This window comes from Hypanus sabinus, chromosome 8, assembly GCF_030144855.1.
Source record: "Hypanus sabinus isolate sHypSab1 chromosome 8, sHypSab1.hap1, whole genome shotgun sequence".
NCBI lineage: Eukaryota > Metazoa > Chordata > Chondrichthyes > Myliobatiformes > Dasyatidae > Hypanus > Hypanus sabinus.
The window spans coordinates 170,492,643-170,515,708 of NC_082713.1; the positions used below are offsets into that span (position 1 = coordinate 170,492,643).

At 50.6% G+C, this 23,066-nt stretch overlaps 2 protein-coding genes across 3 annotated transcripts in view; one reads left to right on the forward strand and one right to left on the reverse strand.

Annotated features, from left to right (window-relative positions):
* The window catches only part of fgfr1op2 (FGFR1 oncogene partner 2), a 63,672-nt gene extending 62,411 nt beyond the window's left edge, over positions 1 to 1,261 (reverse strand). The window contains exon 1 of one of the 2 annotated variants that reach the window (XM_059978549.1): positions 1,183 to 1,261. The gene's annotated coding sequence lies outside the window, so the exon portion shown is untranslated. The remainder of the gene's footprint in view (positions 1 to 1,182) is intronic. The other variant, XM_059978548.1, reaches the window with a different exon arrangement.
* slc17a8 (solute carrier family 17 member 8) overlaps positions 1 to 23,066 on the forward strand; it is a 107,618-nt gene that overhangs the window by 3,332 nt on the left and 81,220 nt on the right. Inside the window, exons 2-3 of the mRNA XM_059978546.1 lie at positions 5,048 to 5,162; positions 20,097 to 20,277. Coding sequence (XP_059834529.1) covers positions 20,201 to 20,277 — 77 coding nt within the window. The 5' untranslated portion in view covers positions 5,048 to 5,162; positions 20,097 to 20,200. The remainder of the gene's footprint in view (positions 1 to 5,047; positions 5,163 to 20,096; positions 20,278 to 23,066) is intronic.

Sequence of the window (23,066 nt, forward strand, 5' to 3'; positions counted from 1 at the left end):
AGTCTCTTGTGCGGCACCTTATCGAATGCCTTCTGGAAATCCAAGTATACGACATCCAACTGTTCCCTATCCTTTCCTCCCCTCTCTCTCCCCCCCCACCCCTGGTTCCCATCTTCCCCTCTCCTCCCGGTTCCTTTCCCCTCTCTCCCCCCCCCCGATCCCCGGTTCCTTTCCCCTCTCTCCCCCCCCCGATCCCCGGTTCCTTTCCCCTCTCTCCCCCCGACCTCCGGTTCCTTTCCCCTCTCTCACCCCCTGAACCCCGGTTCCTTTCCCCTCTCTCCCCCTGATCCCCGGTTCCTTTCCACCGCCTCTCTCCCCCCCGACTCCCGGTTCCTTTCCCCTCTCACCCCCTGACCCCCGGTTCCTTTCCCCTCTCTCCCCCTGATCCCCGGTTCCTTTCCACCGCCGCTCTCCCCCCCGACCCCCGGTTCCTTTCCCCTCTCTCCCCCCCTGACGTCCGGTTCCTTTCCCCTCTCTCCCCCTGATCCCCAGTTCCTTTCCACCGCCTCTCTCCCCCTGATCCCCGGTTCCTTTCCACCGCCTCTCCCCCCCGACCCCCGGTTCCTTTCCCCTCTCTCCCCCCCGACCCCCGGTTCCTTTCCCCTCTCCCCCCCCGACCCCCGGTTCCTTTCCCCTCTCTCCCCCCGACCCCCGGTTCCTTTTCACCGCCGCTCTCCCCCCGACCCCCGGTTCCTTTTCACCGCCGCTCTCCCCCTGACCCCCGGTTCCTTTCCCCTCTCTCCCCCCGACCCCCGGTTCCTTTCCCCTCTCTCCCCCCGACCCCCGGTTCCTTTCCCCACTCACCCCCCGATCCCCGGTTCCTTTCCCCTCTCTCCCCCCGACCCCCGGTTCCTTTCCCCTCTCTCCCCCTGATCCCCGGTTCCTTTCCCCTCTCTCCCCCTTGACCCCCGGTTCCTTTCCCCTCTCTCCCCCTGATCCCCGGTTCCTTTCCCCTCTCTCCCCCTGATCCCCGGTTCCTTTCCCCTCTCTTCCCTTGATCCCCGGTTCTTTCCCCTCTCTCCCCCTGATCCCCGGTTCCTTTCCCCTCTCTTCCCTTGACCCCCGGTTCCTTTCCCCTCTCTCCCCCTGATCCCCGGTTCCTTTCCCCTCTCTCCCCCTGATCCCCGGTTCCTTTCCCCTCTCTCCCCCCGACCCCCGGTTCCTTTCCACCGCCGCTCTCACCTCATCTGACCGCCGTTGCCATGAACTTCCCGGCAGCCAACGCGCCGAGCGGAACGACTTGCGCCTGCGCGCAGCGCCTGCTGGGGATTGCAGTTCAATATTTCGCCGCCGCGAGTCGCGATGCTCGATAGGGACCTCCGGGCAGAGGGGGCGCTGCGAGGCCGACGGTCACCTTCAATATGACCCAGGCTGGGAGGCCAGATAGGTGTTTAATGTAACTCACATCCCTCGAGTGCGGATCCGACCACTGCATTACTGATTTAACCTTAGTCCAGGACAAATTACAATGACCAATCGGTAGTTAGTACCAATACAGTATGTACGACCTGTACGTTTTTAGAATGTGGGAGGAAACCAGACCACTTGGACGAAACCTACGTGATCATGGGGAAAACGTACAAACTTCTTGCAGATAGCATCAGAATTGAACTCTGACGCCCTGCTATCATGGTGTCACACCAACCATTACGCTCCTGTGGCACCCACAATATGTGTTACTCTGGATTTCCAGCATCTGCTGAATCTCCTCTTCATCTTGTCAACCTGTGCTGCCACCTTCAGGGCTTCTAAGACTTGAGTACCAAGGACCTTTAGCACCACATCGCGCCTACTCTTTCATTCTCCCAATGTTCACTGTTTCTCACTCATCAGTATTAAATTCCATCTGTCACTGCTCTGCCTATCTTAACACTGATCGTTTATCCATCTATCAGTCTGTTTAACTATCTATCTGTCTATCCATCTATCTATATCTCTCTGACTATCTGTGATTCTATGTATACCTATTTGTTTATTTATCCATCTATTTACCTGACCCCCAGTTTCTTTTCTCCTCTCTCTCTCTCCTGACCCCTGGTTCCTTTCCTCCGCTCCCCCTCCCCGACCCACAGTTCCTTTCCTCCCCTCTCTCTCTCCTGACCCCCGGTTCCTTTCATCCCCTTTCTCTCCCCTGACCCCCGGTTCCTTTCATCCCCTTTCTCTCTCCTGACCCCCGGTTCCTTTCATCCCCTTTCTCTCCCCTGACCCCTGGTTCCTTTCCTCCGCTCCCCCTCCCCGACCCCCAGTTCCTTTCCTCCCCTCTCTCTCTCCTGACCCCCGGTTCCTTTCATCCCCTTTCTCTCCCCTGACCCCTGGTTCCTTTCCTCCGCTCTCCCTCCCCGACCCCCAGTTCCTTTCCTCCCCTCTATCTCCCCTGACCCCCCAGTTCCTTTCCTCCCCTCTTCCCTCTCCAACCCCCGGTTCCTTTCATCCCTTCTCTCTCCCCTGACCCCCAATTCCTTTCCTCCCCTCTCTCTTCCCCTGGCCCCCGGTTCCTTTTCACCGCCGGTCTCCACCCGCCCCCCCCCCGATCCCAGGTTCCTTTCCTCCCCCGAACCCCAGTTCCTTTCCTTCCCTCTCTCCCCCTTGTTTCCGGTTCCTTTCCACCCCTCCCCCCTGACTGCCGGTTCCTTTCCACCTCTATCTATCACGATCAGAATGAGAATCAGGTCTGACATATGCCATGAACTTTGTTCTTTCGCAACAGCTGTACAATTCAATACATCATTAAGAAACTATAGATTGCAATAAGAAAGATATACGTGCATTCCGGTTAATTGGGTGGGCCAGCAGTTCATTTGGGACAACTCATAAGGAATGAAAATTAATTAGCCAATAGACAATAGGTGCAGAAGTAGACCATTCAGCCCTTCGAGCCTGCACTGCCATTTTGAGATCATGGCTGATCATCTCCTATCAATACCCGGTTCCTGCCTTGTCCCCATATCCCTTGATTCCCCTATCCATTAGATACCTATCTAGCTCCTTCTTGAAAGCATCCAGAGAATTGGCGACCACTGCCTTCTGAGGCAGTGCATTCCAGACCCCCACAACTCTCTGGGAGAAGAAGTTTTTCCTTAACTCTGTCCTAAATGACCTACCCCTTATTCTCAAACCATGCCCTCTGGTACTGGACTCTCCCAGTATCTGGAACATATTTCCTGCCTCTATCTTGTCCAATCCCTTAAAAATCTTATATGTTGCAATCAGATTCCCTCTCAATCTCCTAAATTGAGAAAATAGCTGGGAATCCCCCCATTTATTTGGCACACTATGCTGCTTAATTGGGACAGCTGACTGTTCACAAACAGTTTCTAACTAGTGTCAGTTGCATGAACGTGTGGTCATAAGGGACTACATGATGCTCAGAGCAAACAGTTTTTAAATACCAAACACAAAATAGTCTGCAGATGCTGGGGTCAAAGCAACACACTGGAGGAACTCAGCAGGTCGGGCAGTATCCGTGGAAACGAACAGTCAACGTTTCGGGCGGAGACCCTTTGTCTTGGCCCGAAACATTGACTGTTCGTTTCCACGTATGCTGCCCGACCTGCTGAGTTCCTCCAGCTTGTTGTGTGTGAGTTTTTAAATAGCGTCAGTTGTGTGTGTTTGTGTTTAAAAAGCAGTGATTTTTGTCACGGATGGTTGGTGGGAAATAAGCAGTGAGACAACTTGCTCACTGTGGGTTCAAGCTCTCAGGCTTGGAGATGCCAGAAATGGCCAGGAGTGAAAATTAAATGACTTCACTACTTCAACACATTAGTAACTATGAGGAATTTGAAGGTATTGATAATCATCTTGAATGTTATAATGAACATAAAGATTTGAAGGATGCAATCGTTGAAAGCATTGTATGAAGGCCATTCCATTATCTGCACAAGGTGTCTGCGCTAATTTTGCATCCTGCTGAAGGGTCTCGGCCTGAAACATCGTCTCTGCTCTTTGCCATAGACGCTGCCAGGCCTGTCGTGTTCCTCCAGCATTTTGTGTGTGTTACTCGGATTTCCAGCATCTGCACTAATTCTGCTCAGTCACAGTCAATTAAAAAGTATGGCAGTGTGTTGGTTGTCTGTCAGATCCAACAATGACTATGAGGGGGGATTTTCAGAGTGGAAAAGCCATTACAGTGGAGCAGGTCTGTTTGCTTAACATCGGGAGTCTGTGTATCACAAACTGGAGTTATCCTTGGCTGCAGCGGGCGACCATAACTTCTTCTGTGCCTCGTCGTGACCTTTGTTAACCTTGAACTGCTTTTCTGGACGTTAGATTTTGCTGGTGATCTCATTTATCCAGTCTGCTATTGCTGACTTTGAACATAGAACATAGAACAATACAGCACAGTACAGTCCATTCGGCCCACAACATTGTGCTGATCCTTAAACCCTGCCTCCCATATAACCCTCCACCTTAAATTCTTGCATATACCTCTGCATGCTAGGACAGTCATATCCCTGTCTCAGTGGGGTATGGGGCCCATGGCTATCTTCACCTGGTTTAACCCACCTGCTCAAAGCGGTGTTCTGGGGTGTGATCGCTGTCACGTGCAAACAGCTACTTAGAGCCACAGGTGAGAACTGAGTGTCCAGTGGGGACCCAAGGTGGGTGAGTTGCCCCAGAATGGACGGGAAAAGCCCCTTCACCAGTGGTGCTACCCCTCCCTGGACACCCCATACACAGGATGAATTCCTCCATCGATAAATTATAGGAATGAATACACTGTTTTATAGTACTGTTATAGCATTTGTATCATTCCAGTTGTTCTCTATTTCATTCAAGTACATAATTTGTTACTCAGTTAAATGGTAGTTTTGTAGTGGTTTCATAACTATTGTCGTGAAACTTCAGCTAATTGGGCCAAAGAGTACTGGTCCCAATGTATCCCAATTAACCGCATTCCACTATATACAGCATATATAAAAATTAAATTAAGTAATAGTGCAAAAAGAAAACAATCAAACCGAGGTACTATTCACGAGTTCACCGTATCTCCAGTAATCTGATGGTAGTGGGGAAGAAACTTTTCCTAACATGTTTTATTTATTTACAGTATTTAAATATATGGACACAGTGAAAGAACTAACAAATCTAAATGTGCAAGTTATCATTGACGCTGTGAGGGATCGTTCGATGTGGAGAGCCATGATCGCCCAAGCGTGGAACGCGTAAGGCACATGAAGAAGATTTATCTATCTATCTCTCTTTAGCAATCTATCTATTTATTATTAAAATCTTTATTATATTTTTAAATTATTATCCTGTATCCCACTGCTGCCCTTCTGTAGAGGGATGGCACAATGACGCAGTGCTTTACAGTCCCAGCGACCCGGGTTCAATTCCCACTGCTGCCCTTCTGTAGAAGGGATGGCACAATGACACAGTGCTTTACAGTCCCAGCGACCCGGGTTCAATTCCCACTGCTGCCCTTCTGCAGAGGGATGGCACAATGACGCAGTGCTTTACAGTCCCAGCGACCCGGGTTCAATTCCCACTGCTGCCCTTCTGTAGAGGGATGGCACAATGACACAGTGCTTTACAGTCCCAGCGACCCGGGTTCAATTCCCACTGCTGCCCTTCTGCAGAGGGATGGCACAATGACGCAGTGCTTTACAGTCCCAGCGACCCGGGTTCAATTCCCACTGCTGCCCTTCTGTAGAAGGGATGGCACAATGACACAGTGCTTTACAGTCCCAGCGACCCGGGTTCAATTCCCACTGCTGTCTACAAGGATCTTCCAGGCCTCCCTCCTGAAGTGCACAGACATACATTTTGGGTCAGTAAGTCGTTGACGTGCTATGTTGACGCTGGAAGCACGGTGACACTTGCTGGCAGCCCCAAGCACATCCACAGGTCGTCTTTTCCTTGGGATTTACTCCCGAAGCCTTCCCCATGAGTGGGTAAGCCGCTAGTCAGCAGAGGCTTGAGCTCAGGGTTTTCCTGCTCTTAGATGAGCTGCCAACCATGGCTGACGAGCCCCATTTGTCCCTTCTCCTGTTCCGCCAGGCTTAGTTGTCAGGCTATTTGAGACGCATGTGGTTGGGAGCTCATTTCCACCACACCCCCGTTATGACAACTTTAGGAGAAAAGACTCCATCTGAGCCGCTCATGGTCATTGATCCCTCGAAGGTGTGTGCGGGTGTGCACCAGTGTGTGCGGGTGTGCGGGTGTGTGCCGGTGTGTGCGGGTGTGCACCAGTGTGTGCCGGTGTGTGCCGGTGTGCACCAGTGTGTGCCGGTGTGTGCCGGTGTGCACCAGTGTGTGCCGGTGTGTGCCGGTGTGCACCAGTGTGTGCCGGTGTGTGCCGGTGTGCACCAGTGTGTGCCGGTGTGCGCCAGTGTGTGCCGGTGTGTGCTGGTGTGCGCCGGTGTGCACCAGTGTGTGCGGGTGTGTGCCGGTGTGTGCCGGTGTGTGCCGGTGTGCACCAGTGTGTGCTGGTGTGCGCCGGTGTGTGCGTGTGTGTGCCGGTGTGCACCAGTGTGTGCCGGTGTGCACCAGTGTGTGCCGGTGTGTGCCGGTGTGCACCAGTGTGTGCTGGTGTGTGCCGGTGTGCACCAGTGTGTGCTGGTGTGTGCCGGTGTGCACCAGTGTGTGCCAGTGTGTGCCGGTGTGTGCGTGTGTGTGCCGGTGTGTGCCGGTGTGCACCAGTGTGTGCCGGTGTGTGCCGGTGTGCACCAGTGTGTGCCGGTGTGTGCTGGTGTGTGCCGGTGTGCACCAGTGTGTGCCGGTGTGCACCAGTGTGTGCCGGTGTGTGCGGGTGTGCACCAGTGTGTGCCGGTGTGTGCCGGTGTGTGCCGGTGTGCACCAGTGTGTGCCGGTGTGTGCCGGTGTGCACCAGTGTGTGCCGGTGTGTGCCGGTGTGTGCCGGTGTGTGCCGGTGTGCACCAGTGTGTGCCGGTGTGTGCGGGTGTGCACCAGTGTGTGCCGGTGTGTGCTGGTGTGCACCAGTGTGTGCCGGTGTGTGCCGGTGTGCACCAGTGTGTGCTGGTGTGTGCCAGTGTGTGCCGGTGTGTGCGTGTGTGTGCCGGTGTGCACCAGTGTGTGCCGGTGTGTGCCGGTGTGTGCCGGTGTGCACCAGTGTGTGCCGGTGTGTGCCGGTGTGCACCAGTGTGTGCCGGTGTGCACCAGTGTGTGCCGGTGTGTGCCGGTGTGCACCAGTGTGTGCCGGTGTGCACCAGTGTGTGCCGGTGTGTGCCGGTGTGCACCAGTGTGTGCCGGTGTGCACCAGTGTGTGCCGGTGTGTGCCGGTGTGCACCAGTGTGTGCCGGTGTGTGCGGGTGTGCACCAGTGTGTGCCGGGGTGTGCGGGTGTGTGCCGGTGTGTGCGGTTGTGTGCCGGTGTGTGCGGGTGTGTGCCGGTGTGCACCAGTGTGTGCCGGGGTGTGCGGTTGTGTGCGCCGATGTGCGCGTACACATCTTTGCTACTAGTGCACAGAAGGCTGTCACCCTCCACCTCATTGGCATGTCGAGCATATTTCACGATCGTACACAGTCACATTTCCTTTTCCAGTCTCTGTGGTGGACAGTGTTGACAAAGTGGAGTTTGCGATAATTTGTCTGCAGATTTTAGAACTGGCTTATTTATACAGTTTTTATTGAAGAAGTTATTCACTTAGTCAAATTTCAAAGAGGCAGAGGGTGTGAAGTGTAAAAGAATTGCTAATTCATTTAAAGCGGTATGGCTTAGAATAGCTTCAGGTTTACTTCTGCTTAAATATTCAGAGCGCGCATGTTGCTGTCTCTGGGCAAAGATTTCACAGCACAAGATTTTTGCGCACACTGGTTATTACAAATTACAGGGAAAATTGCTCGTCATTCTATACATCAGAATCAAGGTCACCCCTTACCATCTAGGGAATAACACTCTAACCGGTTTCATCTTTTCCTGTAGCACAGTCCCTCAGGTCCTTCCAGCATCCTTGTAAGTCTTCTCTGCACACTCTGCCAGTCCACTGGGGAAGTCCAGGCCCAGGACTGGAGGCTGGAGGTCAAAACGGCCTGCCTGGGGATGAATGTGGGTAGATGGGTGAGTGGGAGGAAAGGGGCTTGTTTTGCTGTTGTTGTTTTGTTACTTATTTTCTGTATCATTTGGCCAAGCATTGTGGGGATGCCATGTTGGCGCTGAAATGTGTTGTGACTGTTGTGACCCCCACACATCACTAGGCTATGTTCACTGTTAAAGCAAACAACACATTTCATTGTAAGTTCTGATGTCACGTGATAAACAAATGCAACTGAATCACTTCCCAGTTTAATAACACTACTGGGACGTGGGCCAAATGCAGGAAGATGGGACTATCTCACATCGGCATCCTGGTCAGCAGGAGATGGGCCAAAAGTTCCCAGGTTGTATCATTCTATGACTCTATGGCCACACTGGCAGGTTGACCAGTTACAGGTGGCATTCAGGCTGTTACATCATGTCAATTTGCAAATGGCAAGAAACTTCAAAGTAAAAATTATTATTAAAGTACATATGTCACCATTAACAACCCCGAGATTAATTTTACTTACAGGCAATTACATGAAAATAAAGAAATACAATAGATATTTTGAATTGAATTGACTTTATTACTTACATCCCTCATATACATGAGGAATAAAAATCTTTACATTACATCTCCATCTAAATGTGTAATTTATAGTAATTTATCATAAATAGTATGTACAACAGGACAATCTGTCATAAGGGGCGTGAGACTGGACCCAAGTGCAGGACGCAGGCACTGAAGCACTAGGGGCAGGACAAGAACAGCTAAAGGATAGGACAAGGTGTGGAGACCGTGGTGTGCGTGAGGGATGTGGCGTTCAAGGTGATCCTGGAGTTCAGAGAGAGTCTCGAGGCTGGACTTGAGGCTGGGATCTCAAGGATGGAACTAGGAATGCTGGGAGGATAGCCCCCCCCCCCCCCCAACACAGGCAGCAGAACTCCTGGCCAGGGCCCGAACCTCCCAGGCAGGACACAGGGGCCCAGGTAGGTCACTGGGCACAACCCATCAGAGGCGAAGGATCAGAAGGGGCAGAGTCCCCCGCTGGGCAATGGCAGTCCAGCCTGGCTTACCCAATGGAGGCAAGGGATAGTAAGGGCAGAGTCCCCCACTGGGCAACAGCAGTCCAGCCTGGCTTACCCGACAGAGGCAAGGGATCAGAAGGGAGTTCAGTCCAGGATGACTTCCAGACTCACTCACAGAACTCATCTATAACCATGGGTAACACAGACACCCCCAACCATACACAGTCCCAGAGTCCCTTATATACACTGCCAACCAATAGGCATCAGGTGTGCCTCCTTGAGCCCCAACAAGCCAAGGTGATCCTCAGGTGTGACTACATGAGTTTAAGGTGAAACGAGGGGCAGTCGAAGGACCCGGAGTCCGGAGTTCGCGGACTGGAACAAGAACCGGAATGCGGGCTCCGGACCGGACCATAACACAAACAATATGACGTAGTTATACAATTGTACCAGCGTGAGTTAATCAGTCTGAGGGCCTGGTGGAAGAAGCTGTCCTGGAGCCTGTTGGTTCTGGCTTTTATAGTGTGGTACCGTTTCCTGGAAGGTAGCAAGTGGAAAAGTTTGTGCTTGGGGTGACTTGGGTCTCCAATGATCATTCGGCCCTTTTTACACACATTTTCGTAAATGTCCTGAATAATGGGAAGTTCACATCTACAGATACGCTGGGCTGTCCACACCACTCCCTACAGAGACCTGCGATTGAGGGAGGTACAGTTCCCATACCAGGCAGTGATGCAGCCAGTCAGGATGTTCTCAATTGTGCCCCCACAGAAAGTTCATAGGATTTGGAGGCCCATGACTGAGGTGAAAGAGGTGCTGTTGTGCCTTTTACACCACATTGTCGATATGTATAGATCACGTGAGATCCTCAGTGATGTTTATGCTGAGGAACTTAAAGCTGTTTACCCTCTCAACCCCAGATCCATTGATGTCAACAGGGGTGAGCCTGTCTCCATTCCTCCTGTAATCCACAACCAGCTCCTTTGTTTTTGCAACATTGAGGGACAGGTTGTTTTCTTGACATCACTGTGTCGGGGTGATGACTTCTTCTCTATAGGCTGCCTCATTATTATTGGAGATGAGGCCAATCAGTGTAGTGTCGTCAGCAAATTTAATCAGCAGATTGGAGCTGTGGGTGGCGACACAGTCAGGGGTATACAGAGAGTAAAGGAGGGGGCTTAGTATACAGCCCTGAGGGGCAGCTGTATTGAGGGTCAGAGGGGTGGAGGTGAGGGAGCCCACTCTTACCACCTGCCGGCGATCTTTTGGGAAGCCCAGGATCCAGCTGCACGAGGCAGGGTGAAGACCAAGGTCTCCGAGCTTCTTGTTGAGCCTGGAGGGAATTAAGGAGTTGAATGCTGAACTATAGTCCAAGAACAGCATTCTCACATAAGCATCCTTCTTCTCCAGATGTGTAAGGACGGTGCGTATTGCGTCATCTGTCGATCGGTTTTGTCAGTTGGCGAATTGTAGGGGTCCAGTGTGGGTGGTAGCAAGCTGCAGATGTAATCCTTGACCAACCTCTCAAAGCTTTTGTTCATTATTGAGGTGAGTGAGACAGGACGCCAGTCGTTCAGACATGTTACCCTGGTCTTTTTAGGTACAGGAACAATGGTGGATATTTTGAAGCAGGAGGGCACTCTACATTCTACAAATTATACACAAATGAAGTCTGACAAACAACTAATGAACGGAAGAAGCAAAACGTAATTACAGTAATAAATTTAAAATGTTGAGAAGATGAGTTGTAGAGTGCTTGAAAGTAAGTCACTAGGTCGTGGAACCCATTCAGAGTTGAGGTGAGTGAAGTTATCCATTCTGGCTCAGGAGCCTGATGGTTGTAGGGTAATAACTGTTCCTGAGCTGATAGTGTGGAGCCTAAGGTTCCTCTACTTCCTGCCTGATAGTCAAAGTGAGATGAGAGCACGTCCTGAATGGTGGTGGTCCTTGATGAAGCGCTCAATGGTGAGGAGGGATTTACCTGTGATGGACTGGGCTGTAACCATAACTTTCTGCATTTTCTTTTTGTAAAAACTGTACTTAATTTATGTTTTTCTAGTAAACACTACTCATTTGAGGTCATGTGCTGTCAGCCTTGCTCCTGCTGTCACCTCCCAACCTGAACATGCCGCCAAGTGTCAGTCTACACCCAGCTCACAGGATTCACCTGCCGCTCATTCCAGACTCATCACTGGCAGCCTATTTAACCCCAGTTCTCACACACAGGCCCTGTTCACTCATCCAACCACAACCAGCTGCTCTGAACTTTCCCTCTCGCTGCCAAAAGTTTACCTGTTGCCTGTTGTGTTTAGTTTCTGTTCTTGCTTGTTTTGTGGCTTGGGATTTTGTTGTTCATTATTAAAGTTATTGTTTACCGCTGAATCGTTTCCTCTGCTCTGCTTTTGGGTCAAGCCTCCTCAAGCCTTGACAGATGCACTGCAGCAGAGACGTTCTTGTACAATCTGAGATCTGATATACTGGTGTAAAGGGCGCTGTCATTGGAAGAGGGCATCGGACAAGACAGGAGGCGGACTGACCCAGAGAAGTTCAGCCTATCAGCCAGGGTGGTTCCCAGTGGAAGTCCATTTACAAAGATGCTCTCCCCTTGCACATTGGGTGGCTGGTGATGGTGCACATTAAAGCCTTTCTCCCAGCTAAGTTGGACCTTTCCAGTTCGCTTATCGCTCAAGTCGATCCACAGATGATTCAATAGCCTCTGCCTCCACTCTGTCCTGTCTCCCGTGGAAAACGGGGTCTCATATGCCAGACTGTTGTTTCTAGACTTCAGTTCGGTATTCCACACCATCATACCCCAGAACCTAGTGGGGAAACTGTCCTCGCTGGTCTCAACACCTCCCTCTGCAATTGGATACCGGACTTCTGAACAGCAAGGCCACAGTCCGCCCGTGTGGGTAGCAACGTCTCCGGCCCCATTACACTGAGCACCGGCGCTCCGCAGGGCTGTGTGCTCAGCCTGCTGCTGTTCACACCGCTGACACACGGCTGTACCGCAGGATCCAGCTCAAACCAGGTCATCAAGCTTGTGGGTGACACGACAGAAGGCACAAAAATGCCTCCACTTCCTAAGAGGATTGAGGCAAGCGAGGCTCTGTCCTCCTTTATTAACTGTGTTTTATGGGAGCATCATTGTGAGCGTCCTGGCAAGTTGCATCTCCATCTGGTATGGGAGCAGCTGAGCAGAAGTCCCTACCAAGGACTGAGAGTAGCTGAGAGGATCATGGGAGGCCCCAACGTCCATCAGGGTCATTTATCAGGAGCACTGCATACGCAGGGTCCTTAGTATTATTACGGATCCCACCCATTCATCCAGTGTCCTCTTTGACTTTCTACCATCAGGCAGGGGACTACAATGCATAAAAACAAGAACGGTCAGGATGGGAAACAGTTTCTTCCCTCAGTCCATTAGGCTTCTGAACTCCCTGTTGAATCGTATTTGAAGTGTCACCAGTTAATTTATTCCATGCCTTAAAATATTTAATATTAATGCATTTTAGTTTGTTATTTATGTGTGATTCATAAGAGTTTATCCTTACCTTCATAAGTTGTTGTGGGTTATGTGTACTACTGTGATTTACACCTTGGTTCAGAGAGAGGTTATCTCATTTTTATATACATTACTTGGTTACGTACATGCAAGTAGTTAAAAACCATTGAATTTGACTTGATTTCAGCTCCATCCTCTTGCTCTTTGGTCATCCTGTAAGGAGGAGGGGAGAGAGAGGTGAGAAAGGGGTAGAGGGAGAGGGAGGGGTGGGGGAGAGAGGGGGAAGGAGAAGGAGGGGAGAATGGAGGGGGAGTGGGGGAGGTGGAGAGAGGGGAGGGGAGAGAGAGAGAATACGTACTAGTTAACCTGCTCCTGGGACAGATATCCATGGGTCCGGGAGATGGACAGCGGAGGGTTCATCCAGGCTGACTAACTGGCAATGTACAGGGCTCAGGTAGTTATGGGAGAATAATACCTGGCATCTACGGGCAACGTGGAGGTGTCTCAGAATTGTTGGACACCGTGAGTATAACAAGGGGAGGTTGCCAAGCTGGGTAGAACTGGGGTAGTTAACTTTAACCCACAGACAATCAGAAAGGCATACACCAGGTGGACCCAGGTGCAGAGGGGACTAAAGACGAGTAAAGAAGAATGAAGAGTCTTTACTTGTGAATTGGTTCGTAGAGAACACGAGAACCAGCACTCACACACAGTAGGTAAACTCAAGACTGTTCAAGGACCAACTAAACAGAGGGAACTTAAAAAGAGAAACAATTCAATGTCACAGGTTCACTGTAAATATAACAAAATACAGATGAAAATAATCAATAAGTAATGAGGGGAGGAGGAACGTTGGAAGCTGAAGGACTCCATCCGCTCCTGGTGCTAAAGTATGACAGCAGTGATAAGTGCCACCGTCAATAAGGATAGGAATCCGTTAGCTTAGTCTGTTAGTCTTGATTTGTCTGGCTTTTGTTTGTAATGTGATTATAAAACAATACTGTAGTGGTTTGAGTTTATAATAAATGTATATTTAAAAAATCTGGTCCTGAAGAACATTCAAGAGAGATGCTCTGGAGCAGCACACGAAGTGCCAGAGGAACTTAGCGAGCAGGCAGCATCTGTGGAAGCAAATGGACAGTTGAATAGTCTCAGCACAAAAAACACTGACTGTTCATTTCCCTCCACAGATGCTGGCCAAACTTCTAGCTGTCAAGAAGCATAGAAGAGGCTTGAGCCAAAAGCAGAACAGTGGAGAACATTCAGTGATGAAAGATAACTTTAATAATAGACTTCAACATAGGCCACAATGGGCAACAAAACAAGAGAGAACAGAAACGAAACACACCAGGCAGCAAGGTCAGCTTTAGGCAGGGAGAAGGAAAGCTCGGAGCAACTGGTTGAGTCCGGCTGGTTCAATGAGTGAACAAGGACCGTGGATGTGAAATTGGTTTAAATAGGCTGCAGGTGACAAGTCTGGAATGAGCGGCTGGTGAATCCAATCAACTGGGCAGGGACTGGGAGATGCAGGTATGTGCAGGTTGGGAGGTGTCAGCGGGAGTGATTGGGTAGTATCAGCATATGCGGACTGGGAGGTGTCAGCATGTGCGGACTGGGTAGTGTCAGCGGGAGTGACTGGGAGGTGTCAGCGAGAGTGACTGGAAGGTGTCAGCGGGAGTAACTGGGAGGTATCAGCGTGTGTGGACAGGGTAGTGTCAGCGGGAGTGACAGGGTAGTGTCAGCGGGAGTGACTGGGTAGTGTCAGCGGGAGTGACTGGGTAGTGTCAGCGGGAGTAACTGGGAGGTATCAGCGTGTGTGGACAGGGTAGTGTCAGCGGGAGTGACAGGGTAGTGTCAGCGGGAGTGACTGGGTAGTGTCAGCGGCATAGACTGGGAGGTGTCAGTGGGAGTGACTGGGTAGTGTCAGCAGGAGTGACTGGGAGGTGTCAGCGGGAGTGACTGGGTAGTGTCAGCGGGAGTGACGGGGAGGTGTCAGCGGGAGTGACTGGGTAGTGTCAGCGGGAGTGACTGGGTAGTGTCAGCGGGAGTAATGGGGTAGTGTCAGCGGCATTGACTGGGAGGTGTCAGTGGGAGTGACTGGGAGGTATCAGCGTGTGTGGACAGGGTAGTGTCAGCGGGAGTGACTGGGAGGTATCAGCGTGTGTGGACAGGGTAGTGTCAGCGGGAGTGACTGGGAGGTGTCAGTAGGAGTGACTGGGTAGTGTCAGCGGGAGTGACTGGGAGGTGTCAATAGGAGTGACTGGGTAGTGTCAGCGGGAGTGACTGGGAGGGGTCAGCGGGAGTGACTGGGTAGTGTCAGCGGGAGTGACGGGGAGGTGTCAGCGGGAGTGACTGGGTAGTGTCAGCGGGAGTGACTGGGTAGTGTCAGCGGCATAGATTGGGAGGTGTCAGTGGGAGTGACTGGGTAGTGTCAGCAGGAGTGACTGGGAGGTGTCAGCGGGAGTGACTGGGTAGTGTCAGCGGGAGTGACGGGGAGGTGTCAGCGGGAGTGACTGGGTAGTGTCAGCGGGAGTGACTGGGTAGTGTCAGCGGGAGTGACGGGGTAGTGTCAGCGGGAGTGACTGGGTAGTGTCAGCGGGAGTGACTGGGTAGTGTCAGCGGGAGTAATGGGGTAGTGTCAGCGGCATTGACTGGGAGGTGTCAGTGGGAGTGACTGGGAGGTGTCAGCGGGAGTGACTGGGAGGTATCAGCGTGTGTGGACAGGGTAGTGTCAGCGGGAGTGACTGGGAGGTATCAGCGTGTGTGGACAGGGTAGTGTCAGCGGGAGTGACTGGGAGGTGTCAGTAGGAGTGACTGGGTAGTGTCAGCGGGAGTGACTGGGAGGTGTCAGCAGGAGTGACTGGGAGGTGTCAGCAGGAGTGACTGGGAGGTGTCAGTAGGAGTGACTGGGTAGTGTCAGCGGGAGTGACTGGGTAGTGTCAGCGGGAGTGACTGGGAGATGTCAGCGAGAGTGACTGGGAGGTGTCAGTGGGAGTGACTGGGAGGTGTCAGCAGGAGTGACTGGGAGGTGTCAGCGGGAGTGACTGGGAGGTGTCAGCGGGAGTGACTGGGTAGTGTCAGCGGGAGTGACGGGGTAGTGTCAGCGGGAGTGACTGGGTAGTGTCAGCGGGAGTGACTGGGTAGTGTCAGCGGGAGTGACTGGGAAGTGTCAGCGGGAGTGACTGGGAAGTGTCAGCGGGAGTGACTGGGTAGTGTCAGCGGGAGTGACTGGGAGGTGTCAGCGGGAGTGACTGGGAGGTGTCAGCGTGTGTGGACAGGGTAGTGTCAGCGGGAGTGACTGGGTAGTGTCAGCGGGAGTGACTGGGAAGTGTCAGCGGGAGTGACTGGGAAGTGTCAGCGGGAGTGACTGGGTAGTGTCAGCAGGAGTGACTGGGTAGTGTCAGCGGGAGTGACTGGGTAGTGTCAGCGGGAGTGACTGGGAGGTATCAGCGTGTGTGGACAGGGTAGTGTCAGCGGGAGTGACTGGGTAGTGTCAGCAGGAGTGACTGGGTAGTGTCAGCGGGAGTGACTGGGTAGTGTCAGCGGGAGTGACTGGGTAGTGTCAGCGGGAGTGACGGGGTAGTGTCAGCGGGAGTGACTGGGTAGTGTCAGCGGGAGTGACTGGGTAGTGTCAGCGGGAGTGACGGGGAGGTGTCAGCGGGAGTGACTGGGTAGTGTCAGCGGGAGTGACGGGGTAGTGTCAGCGGGAGTGACTGGGTAGTGTCAGCGGGAGTGACTGGGTAGTGTCAGCGGGAGTAATGGGGTAGTGTCAGCGGCATTGACTGGGAGGTGTCAGTGGGAGTGACTGGGAGGTGTCAGCGGGAGTGACTGGGAGGTATCAGCGTGTGTGGACAGGGTAGTGTCAGCGGGAGTGACTGGGAGGTATCAGCGTGTGTGCACAGGGTAGTGTCAGCGGGAGTGACTGGGAGGTGTCAGTAGGAGTGACTGGGTAGTGTCAGCGGGAGTGACTGGGAGGTGTCAGCAGGAGTGACTGGGAGGTGTCAGCAGGAGTGACTGGGAGGTGTCAGTAGGAGTGACTGGGTAGTGTCAGCGGGAGTGACTGGGTAGTGTCAGCGAGAGTGACTGGGAGGTGTCAGCGGGAGTGACTGGGAGGTGTCAGCAGGAGTGACTGGGAGGTGTCAGCGAGAGTGACTGGGAGGTGTCAGCGGGAGTGACTGGGTAGTGTCAGCGGGAGTGACTGGGAGGTGTCAGCGTGTGTGGACAGGGTAGTGTCAGCGGGAGTGACTGGGTAGTGTCAGCGGGAGTGACTGGGAAGTGTCAGCGGGAGTGACTGGGAAGTGTCAGCGGGAGTGACTGGGTAGTGTCAGCGGGAGTGACTGGGAGGTGTCAGCGGGAGTGACTGGGAGGTGTCAGCGGGAGTGACTGGGAGGTGTCAGCGGGAGTGACTGGGAGGTGTCAGCGTGTGTGGACAGGGTAGTGTCAGCGGGAGTGACTGGGTAGTGTCAGCGGGAGTGACTGGGAAGTGTCAGCGGGAGTGACTGGGAAGTGTCAGCGGGAGTGACTGGGTAGTGTCAGCAGGAGTGACTGGGTAGTGTCAGCGGGAGTGACTGGGTAGTGTCAGCGGGAGTGACTGGGAGGTATCAGCGTGTGTGGACAGGGTAGTGTCAGCGGGAGTGACTGGGAAGTGTCAGCGGGAGTGACTGGGTAGTGTCAGCGGGAGTGACGGGGTAGTGTCAGCGGGAGTGACTGGGTAGTGTCAGCGGGAGTGACTGGGAAGTGTCAGCGGGAGTGACGGGGTAGTGTCAGCGGGAGTGACGGGGTAGTGTCAGCGGGAGTGACTGGGTAGTGTCAGCGGGAGTGACTGGGTAGTGTCAGCGGGAGTAATGGGGTAGTGTCAGCGGCATTGACTGGGAGGTGTCAGTGGGAGTAACTGGGAGGTGTCAGCGGGAGTGACTGGGTAGTGTCAGCGGGAGTGACTGGGTAGTGTCAGCAGGAGTGACTGGGAGGTGTCAGCAGGAGTGACTGGGAGGTGTCAGCGTGTGTGGACAGGGTAGTGTCAGCGGGAGTGACTGGGTAGTGTCAGCGGGAGTGACTGGGTAGTGTCAGCAGGAGTGACTGGGTAGTGTCAGCAGGAGTGACTGGGTAGTGTCAGCAGGATTGACTGGGAGGTGTCAGCAGGAGTGACTGGGAGGTGTCAGCGGGAGTGACTGGGAGGTGTCAGCGGGAGTGACTGGGAGGTGTCAGCAGGAGTGACTGGGAGGTGTCAGCAGGAGTGACTGGGAGGTGTCAGCGGGAGTGACTGGGTAGTGTCAGCAGGAGTGACTGGGAGATGTCAGTGGGAGTGACGGGGTAGTGCTTCAGCAGTTTCATTTCCGAACCAATTTCCAAGATGTCTCCTAACCATCACACCTTGTAATTTTGCGGGGGCGGGTGCTGCCGTTTGTTGTTTTAGATCGTGAGGAAAAAATGTATTTTTCTTGGCAAAAATCTGATTCAATGTCTATAAAAGAATCGAGCGCAGAAAGAGAATGTCTTCCTCTGTCGTCTGGAAGTCTTGCACTGTATCTCACTTCCACATCTTGGGGAATTATTCACACACAAGACTCACATTATTAAATGATTCCGCGATCAAGATTACCCCTGAGAGATGTTGCCCGAATCACCGTACGAATTTTAAAATTATTTATTCGTTTAAATAAACTGTCCGAAGTCATAATTATAACGTATAGTTTCAGTACATTTCCTGGAGTTCTTGCTCGGGTTCTCAGGTCCTCTTCCATAGTCTCAGAGATTTAAATAATCTTCCTCAGAGGGGAATGCGGGGCGGCATTGCAGCCTGCTTGCTGGCATAACACCTTGCAGCACCTGAGAGGGGGTTTAATTCCCGTTGCTGTCTGTAAGGGTTTTGTTCGTCCTCCCCGTGATCGCGTTGGTTTCCTTCGGGTGCTCCGGTTTCCTCCCACAGTCCAAATGCATACCGGCTGGTCGGTTAATTGGTCATTGTAAATTGTCCTGCGATTAGGCTGGGGTTATATCGGGAGTTGCTGGCGGCGCGGCTCGAAGGGCCGGGAGGCCCGGTTCCGCGCTGTGTATTAAAAAATGAATAATTGGCAGATCAGCTGTTTTGAACTATACTCCTAAACTGCGGAATTCACTACCTAAAATCACAAGAGATGCAGACTCAATTGACACTTCTAAACACCAGCTCAGAACCTATTGATTCAACTTTGTTTTTAACTAACATCTCTCTGTCATTTATTGTCATGTTCACACTTTATTCCAATGTAAAGACAGTTATCTCGTTTGTACGAAACTGGCTTGTAGGAAGTGCTCCAGAAGTAAGTTATTATTTTTATATATTTTTTCTCAGCGCAAGTTGGTAAAACCTGAACTAGGGCACAGCCGAACGCACCCATTTCTCAATTGTTAGGAACTCCGAGACTGTTCTCGTGGTGTTTAGCTTTGTGGCTTTCTGGGGAGTTACATAAATGTTGCTGTGTAGGCCTAATTGTGTAATGCTGTTGTGTAGTGACTTCGGGATGACACCAGTTGTAGATTAATATAATTGCTGTTGTTATTATTATTACATTGACATGGCGCACTCGTTCAAACTGCAGCCGAGGGAAGCGATGGGGCGGAATAGCTGATAGGACTCGGCTGCGAAATAATTAATTGTCGAGAGGAGTGTCTGGGTGCGTCTGAGACTCCGATGAGATGTTCTATCAATACTTCGTCTTAAAAGATTCATGCACGTTCCACTTCAGGGCTGTGGGATTTCACAACGCGTTTCCATTCTGGGTGTCAGTTACACGGACACCAGAGGAACAGGCCAGCGTTGCTATCACACTGGACCCGCCTCAGTGAGAGAAGCTGCATCTCCGTCAATTTTTAATGAAGGTCCCGTCCACCTCCGCTCTCCCGTATCAAGAGTTGTAACAATGATTTAGGAGGGAGACAAGATCTCCGGGGTGAAGTTGGCTTATTTTTGTTGTCGAGGCGGTGGGAGGGCTTTGGCGACCTGCTAATTTTCTGCTGCTCGCTCTCCCCCCGGAGACTCTCAACAGTCCACATAGCCGATTACTGCAGAAACTGTAGGGAGCCCTGCCAGTGAGTAACTTTGTCTGATTCCCACTGTAAACTTCCTAAAGCAACTGGTTGGACAGGGAAAGAGAGAGGGAGAGATAGACAGAGAGCAAGAGGAAGAGAGAGGGGGAAAGTGAGGGGAGAGAGAGGGAGGGGGGAGAGAGGGGAGAGAGAGAGAGAGAGGAGAGAGAGGGAGAGAGAGAGAGAGGGAGAGAGAGGAGAGAGAGGGAGAGAGAGAGGAGAGAGAGGGAGAGAGAGAGAGGAGAGGGAGAGAGAGAGAGGAGAGAGAGGGAGAGAGAGAGAGGAGAGAGAGGGAGAGAGAGAGGAGAGAGAGGAAGAGAGAGGAGAGGGAGAGAGAGAGAGAAGAGAGAGGGAGAGAGAGAGGAGAGGGAGAGAGAGAGAGGAGAGGGAGAGAGAGAGAGGAGAGGGAGAGAGAGAGGAGAGAGAGGGAGAGAGAGGGAGGAGAGGAGAGAGAGAGAGAGAGAGAGAGAGAGAGAGAGAGAGAGAGAGGACTATCTCACTGAGAACGGTATTCACACAGCTGCTCCAACAGAAGGACCATGGACAGCGCCTTTACAGGACCAGTCGAGCATCACTATTAGTGGCGAGTAAGAAGGGAGACTCCTTCGCGTCAAATCAGCAACGATGTCGTTCGATGGATTCGCAGCTCTCAAAGAGAAAGTCAAGTACACGGTGGGAGATTCCTTGGGCCATCTCCGAAGGTACTGAGAGAGAGAGAGAGAGAGCTTAAAACTAAGTTTATGATGTTGCAAATGTTATAAATCCCGCAGATCCATATCGTAACTGGGTTTACCGGTCATGATTCGTGTTTTATTTGTTTGAACAATGCCTTTCTTTAACTGCAGACAGATTATCTTCACAGAAGTTTGTACAATCGTATCGGTGTGATCATCAAACGAACAGACAGGCAGGAGCAGAATTAGACCATTTAGTCCATCGTGGCCGCTCTGCCAGTTCATCATGGCTAATTTACTATCCCTCTCAACACCATTCTCCGGCCCTCTCCGTAACCTTTGACACCCTGACTAATCAATAACCTATTAAACTGCGCTTTAAATGCACCCAATGACTTGGTCTGGTCTCTACAATGGTCTGTGATAAATAATTCCACAGAATCAACACCCTCTGGCTAAAGAAATTCCTCCTCATCTCTGTTCTAAAGGGTCGTCCCTCTATTTTGAGACTGTGCCCTCTAGTCCTAGACTCTTCCGCTATAGGAAACATCCTTTCCACATCCACTGTATCTAGGTCCTGCAATATTTGATGGGTTTCAATGAGATCCCCTCTCATTCTGCTAAATTCCAGCTAGTACAGGCTCTGAGCTGCCAGTTCCTCATGTGTTTACCCTTTCACTTCCAGAATCATTACCTTTGTTGACATCTGTACAAACGTACCGGTGTCTTCATGATCCCGCTGCATAACCACCGAGACAAAAAGGTAGAAAACGACTCCACTACTGCACAAGTTCTCCTACATTTTAACTGATTTATTCACGTGTTTTACTTCAGAAGACAAATCTATTCTATTTCACTTAAAATCGAAATGATCTAATCTGTAGTCGTTTCCTGTAAATGCTTGTAGTTGAGTGCATTTGGAGTCTAAGCATTTAACCCAGACCATAAAAACATTAGACACAGGAGTAGAATTAGGCCATTCCATCATGGCTGATTTATTATGCCTCTCAACCCCATTCTCCTGTTTCCCCGTGACCTTTGATACCCTTACTAATCAAGAACCTGTCAACCTCTACTTTAAATATCCTCAAAAACTTGGCTTCCTCCTCATCTCTGTTCTAAACGGATGTCCTTGCAAGGCTGGACCCTCTGGTCCAAGACTCTCCCAATCAACACCCATAATTAACAAAAATCTATCAACCTCCACTTTAAATGCACCTAATGACTTGGACAGTCAAAGTTTCAGTTCAAGACCCATCATCTGGACTAAAAGATGGTTGAGGAAGAGCCAGTATTAAAGTGCCAGTATGTAAGAGCCAGTATTAGATTTTATTTTTAAATTAACAGAGATAATCTAACCAGATAATTGATCCTCTGATTTCTGAATGGGCAAAATACACTACCAAGTACACTACCTCACTTTTTTTTTCTTTTCCTTTGCTCTCCATTTGGACTCCGCATTTAATTTAATTATAGGGTCATAGAAAAGTACAGCACAGAAACAGGCTCTTTAACCCATCCAGTCCATGCTGAACCATTTAAACTGCCAACTCCCAATGACCTACACATGGACCATAGCCCTCCATATCGCTACCATCCATGTACCCATCTAAACCTCTCTTAAATATTGAAATCAAGCTTGTATACACCACTTGTACTTTGTAGCTCATTCCACACTCTCACCACCCTCTGTGAAGACATTTCCCTCATGTTCTCCTTAAACTTTTCACCTTTAACACTTAGCCCATGATATATATACTAATATATAATCAACTTTAATAAGCAGTGTAAAAAGAGAACAATTCATGTATTGTAATTTATAGTTTATTATTATTATTATTATTATTATGTATTGCAATTACTGCTGTCATAAAGACAACAAATTTCACGACAAATGTCAGTGATATTAAACCTGATTCTGATATTTTCAGACATACTTACAGGCTGCTGAGATGCATGAATAGAAGTGTCTGAATGCAAATTTACAACTAGATCAATATTAACTGGATAGATTTAGAGTGACAGGGATATAAACCAGGTAAACAGGCCCTTCAGTCCATCTCACCCATTCTGACCAAAGGTCACCCTGTTTGTCCATGTTGGTCTATATCTCTCTAAATCTTCCCTATTCCATGTACCTGTCCAATTGTCTTTTAAATGTTGTTACTTGTGACAGTGGTAGTATATTGATAATTAAATGGATGCAATATTACACCAAACAAGCACCCAATTAATATTAGTGACATGTAGGTACTTTTCTTAATTAAAATACTTTGTAAGAAAGATTACAAGCTGATAATCTTGCAAAAAACATTTATCATCTTTGGACTTTGTTCTTAGCATGTTGATTATTTCTTGGGGTGGTATTTCCAAAATATCCTTGCTACCCATGAAGGTGTAACTCACTGTCTGGGACTTGGAATGACATCCTGGAAGAATCAAATAAATTCAATAGACTCTCATCATAAGGGCTGGAGAAGATGGTACATCATATGGTAGAGAGGAGACGATATTTTTCCAATAAGGTGTCAAATTCATTGCGAGGCAAGGGCTAAAATAACGTGCAGGCAAGGGGAGTTTATTGTGGAACACCATGGAAGCGATTAGTACAACATAATATCCCAACTTCTGTACTGAACGTTTTGATTGATGAAGGCCAATTGCTGTATGTAGATGCTGACAGATTGTGAACCGGTGAACACAGTTTCTTGGTTGAATTAATAGACTGACTAAAGGTCCTTTTTTGTGCTGTAGTTTTCTGTGACTCTCTGGCTTTTAAAGTTCTTGTCCTTGTTTTTTTTAAACTCATCCATGAT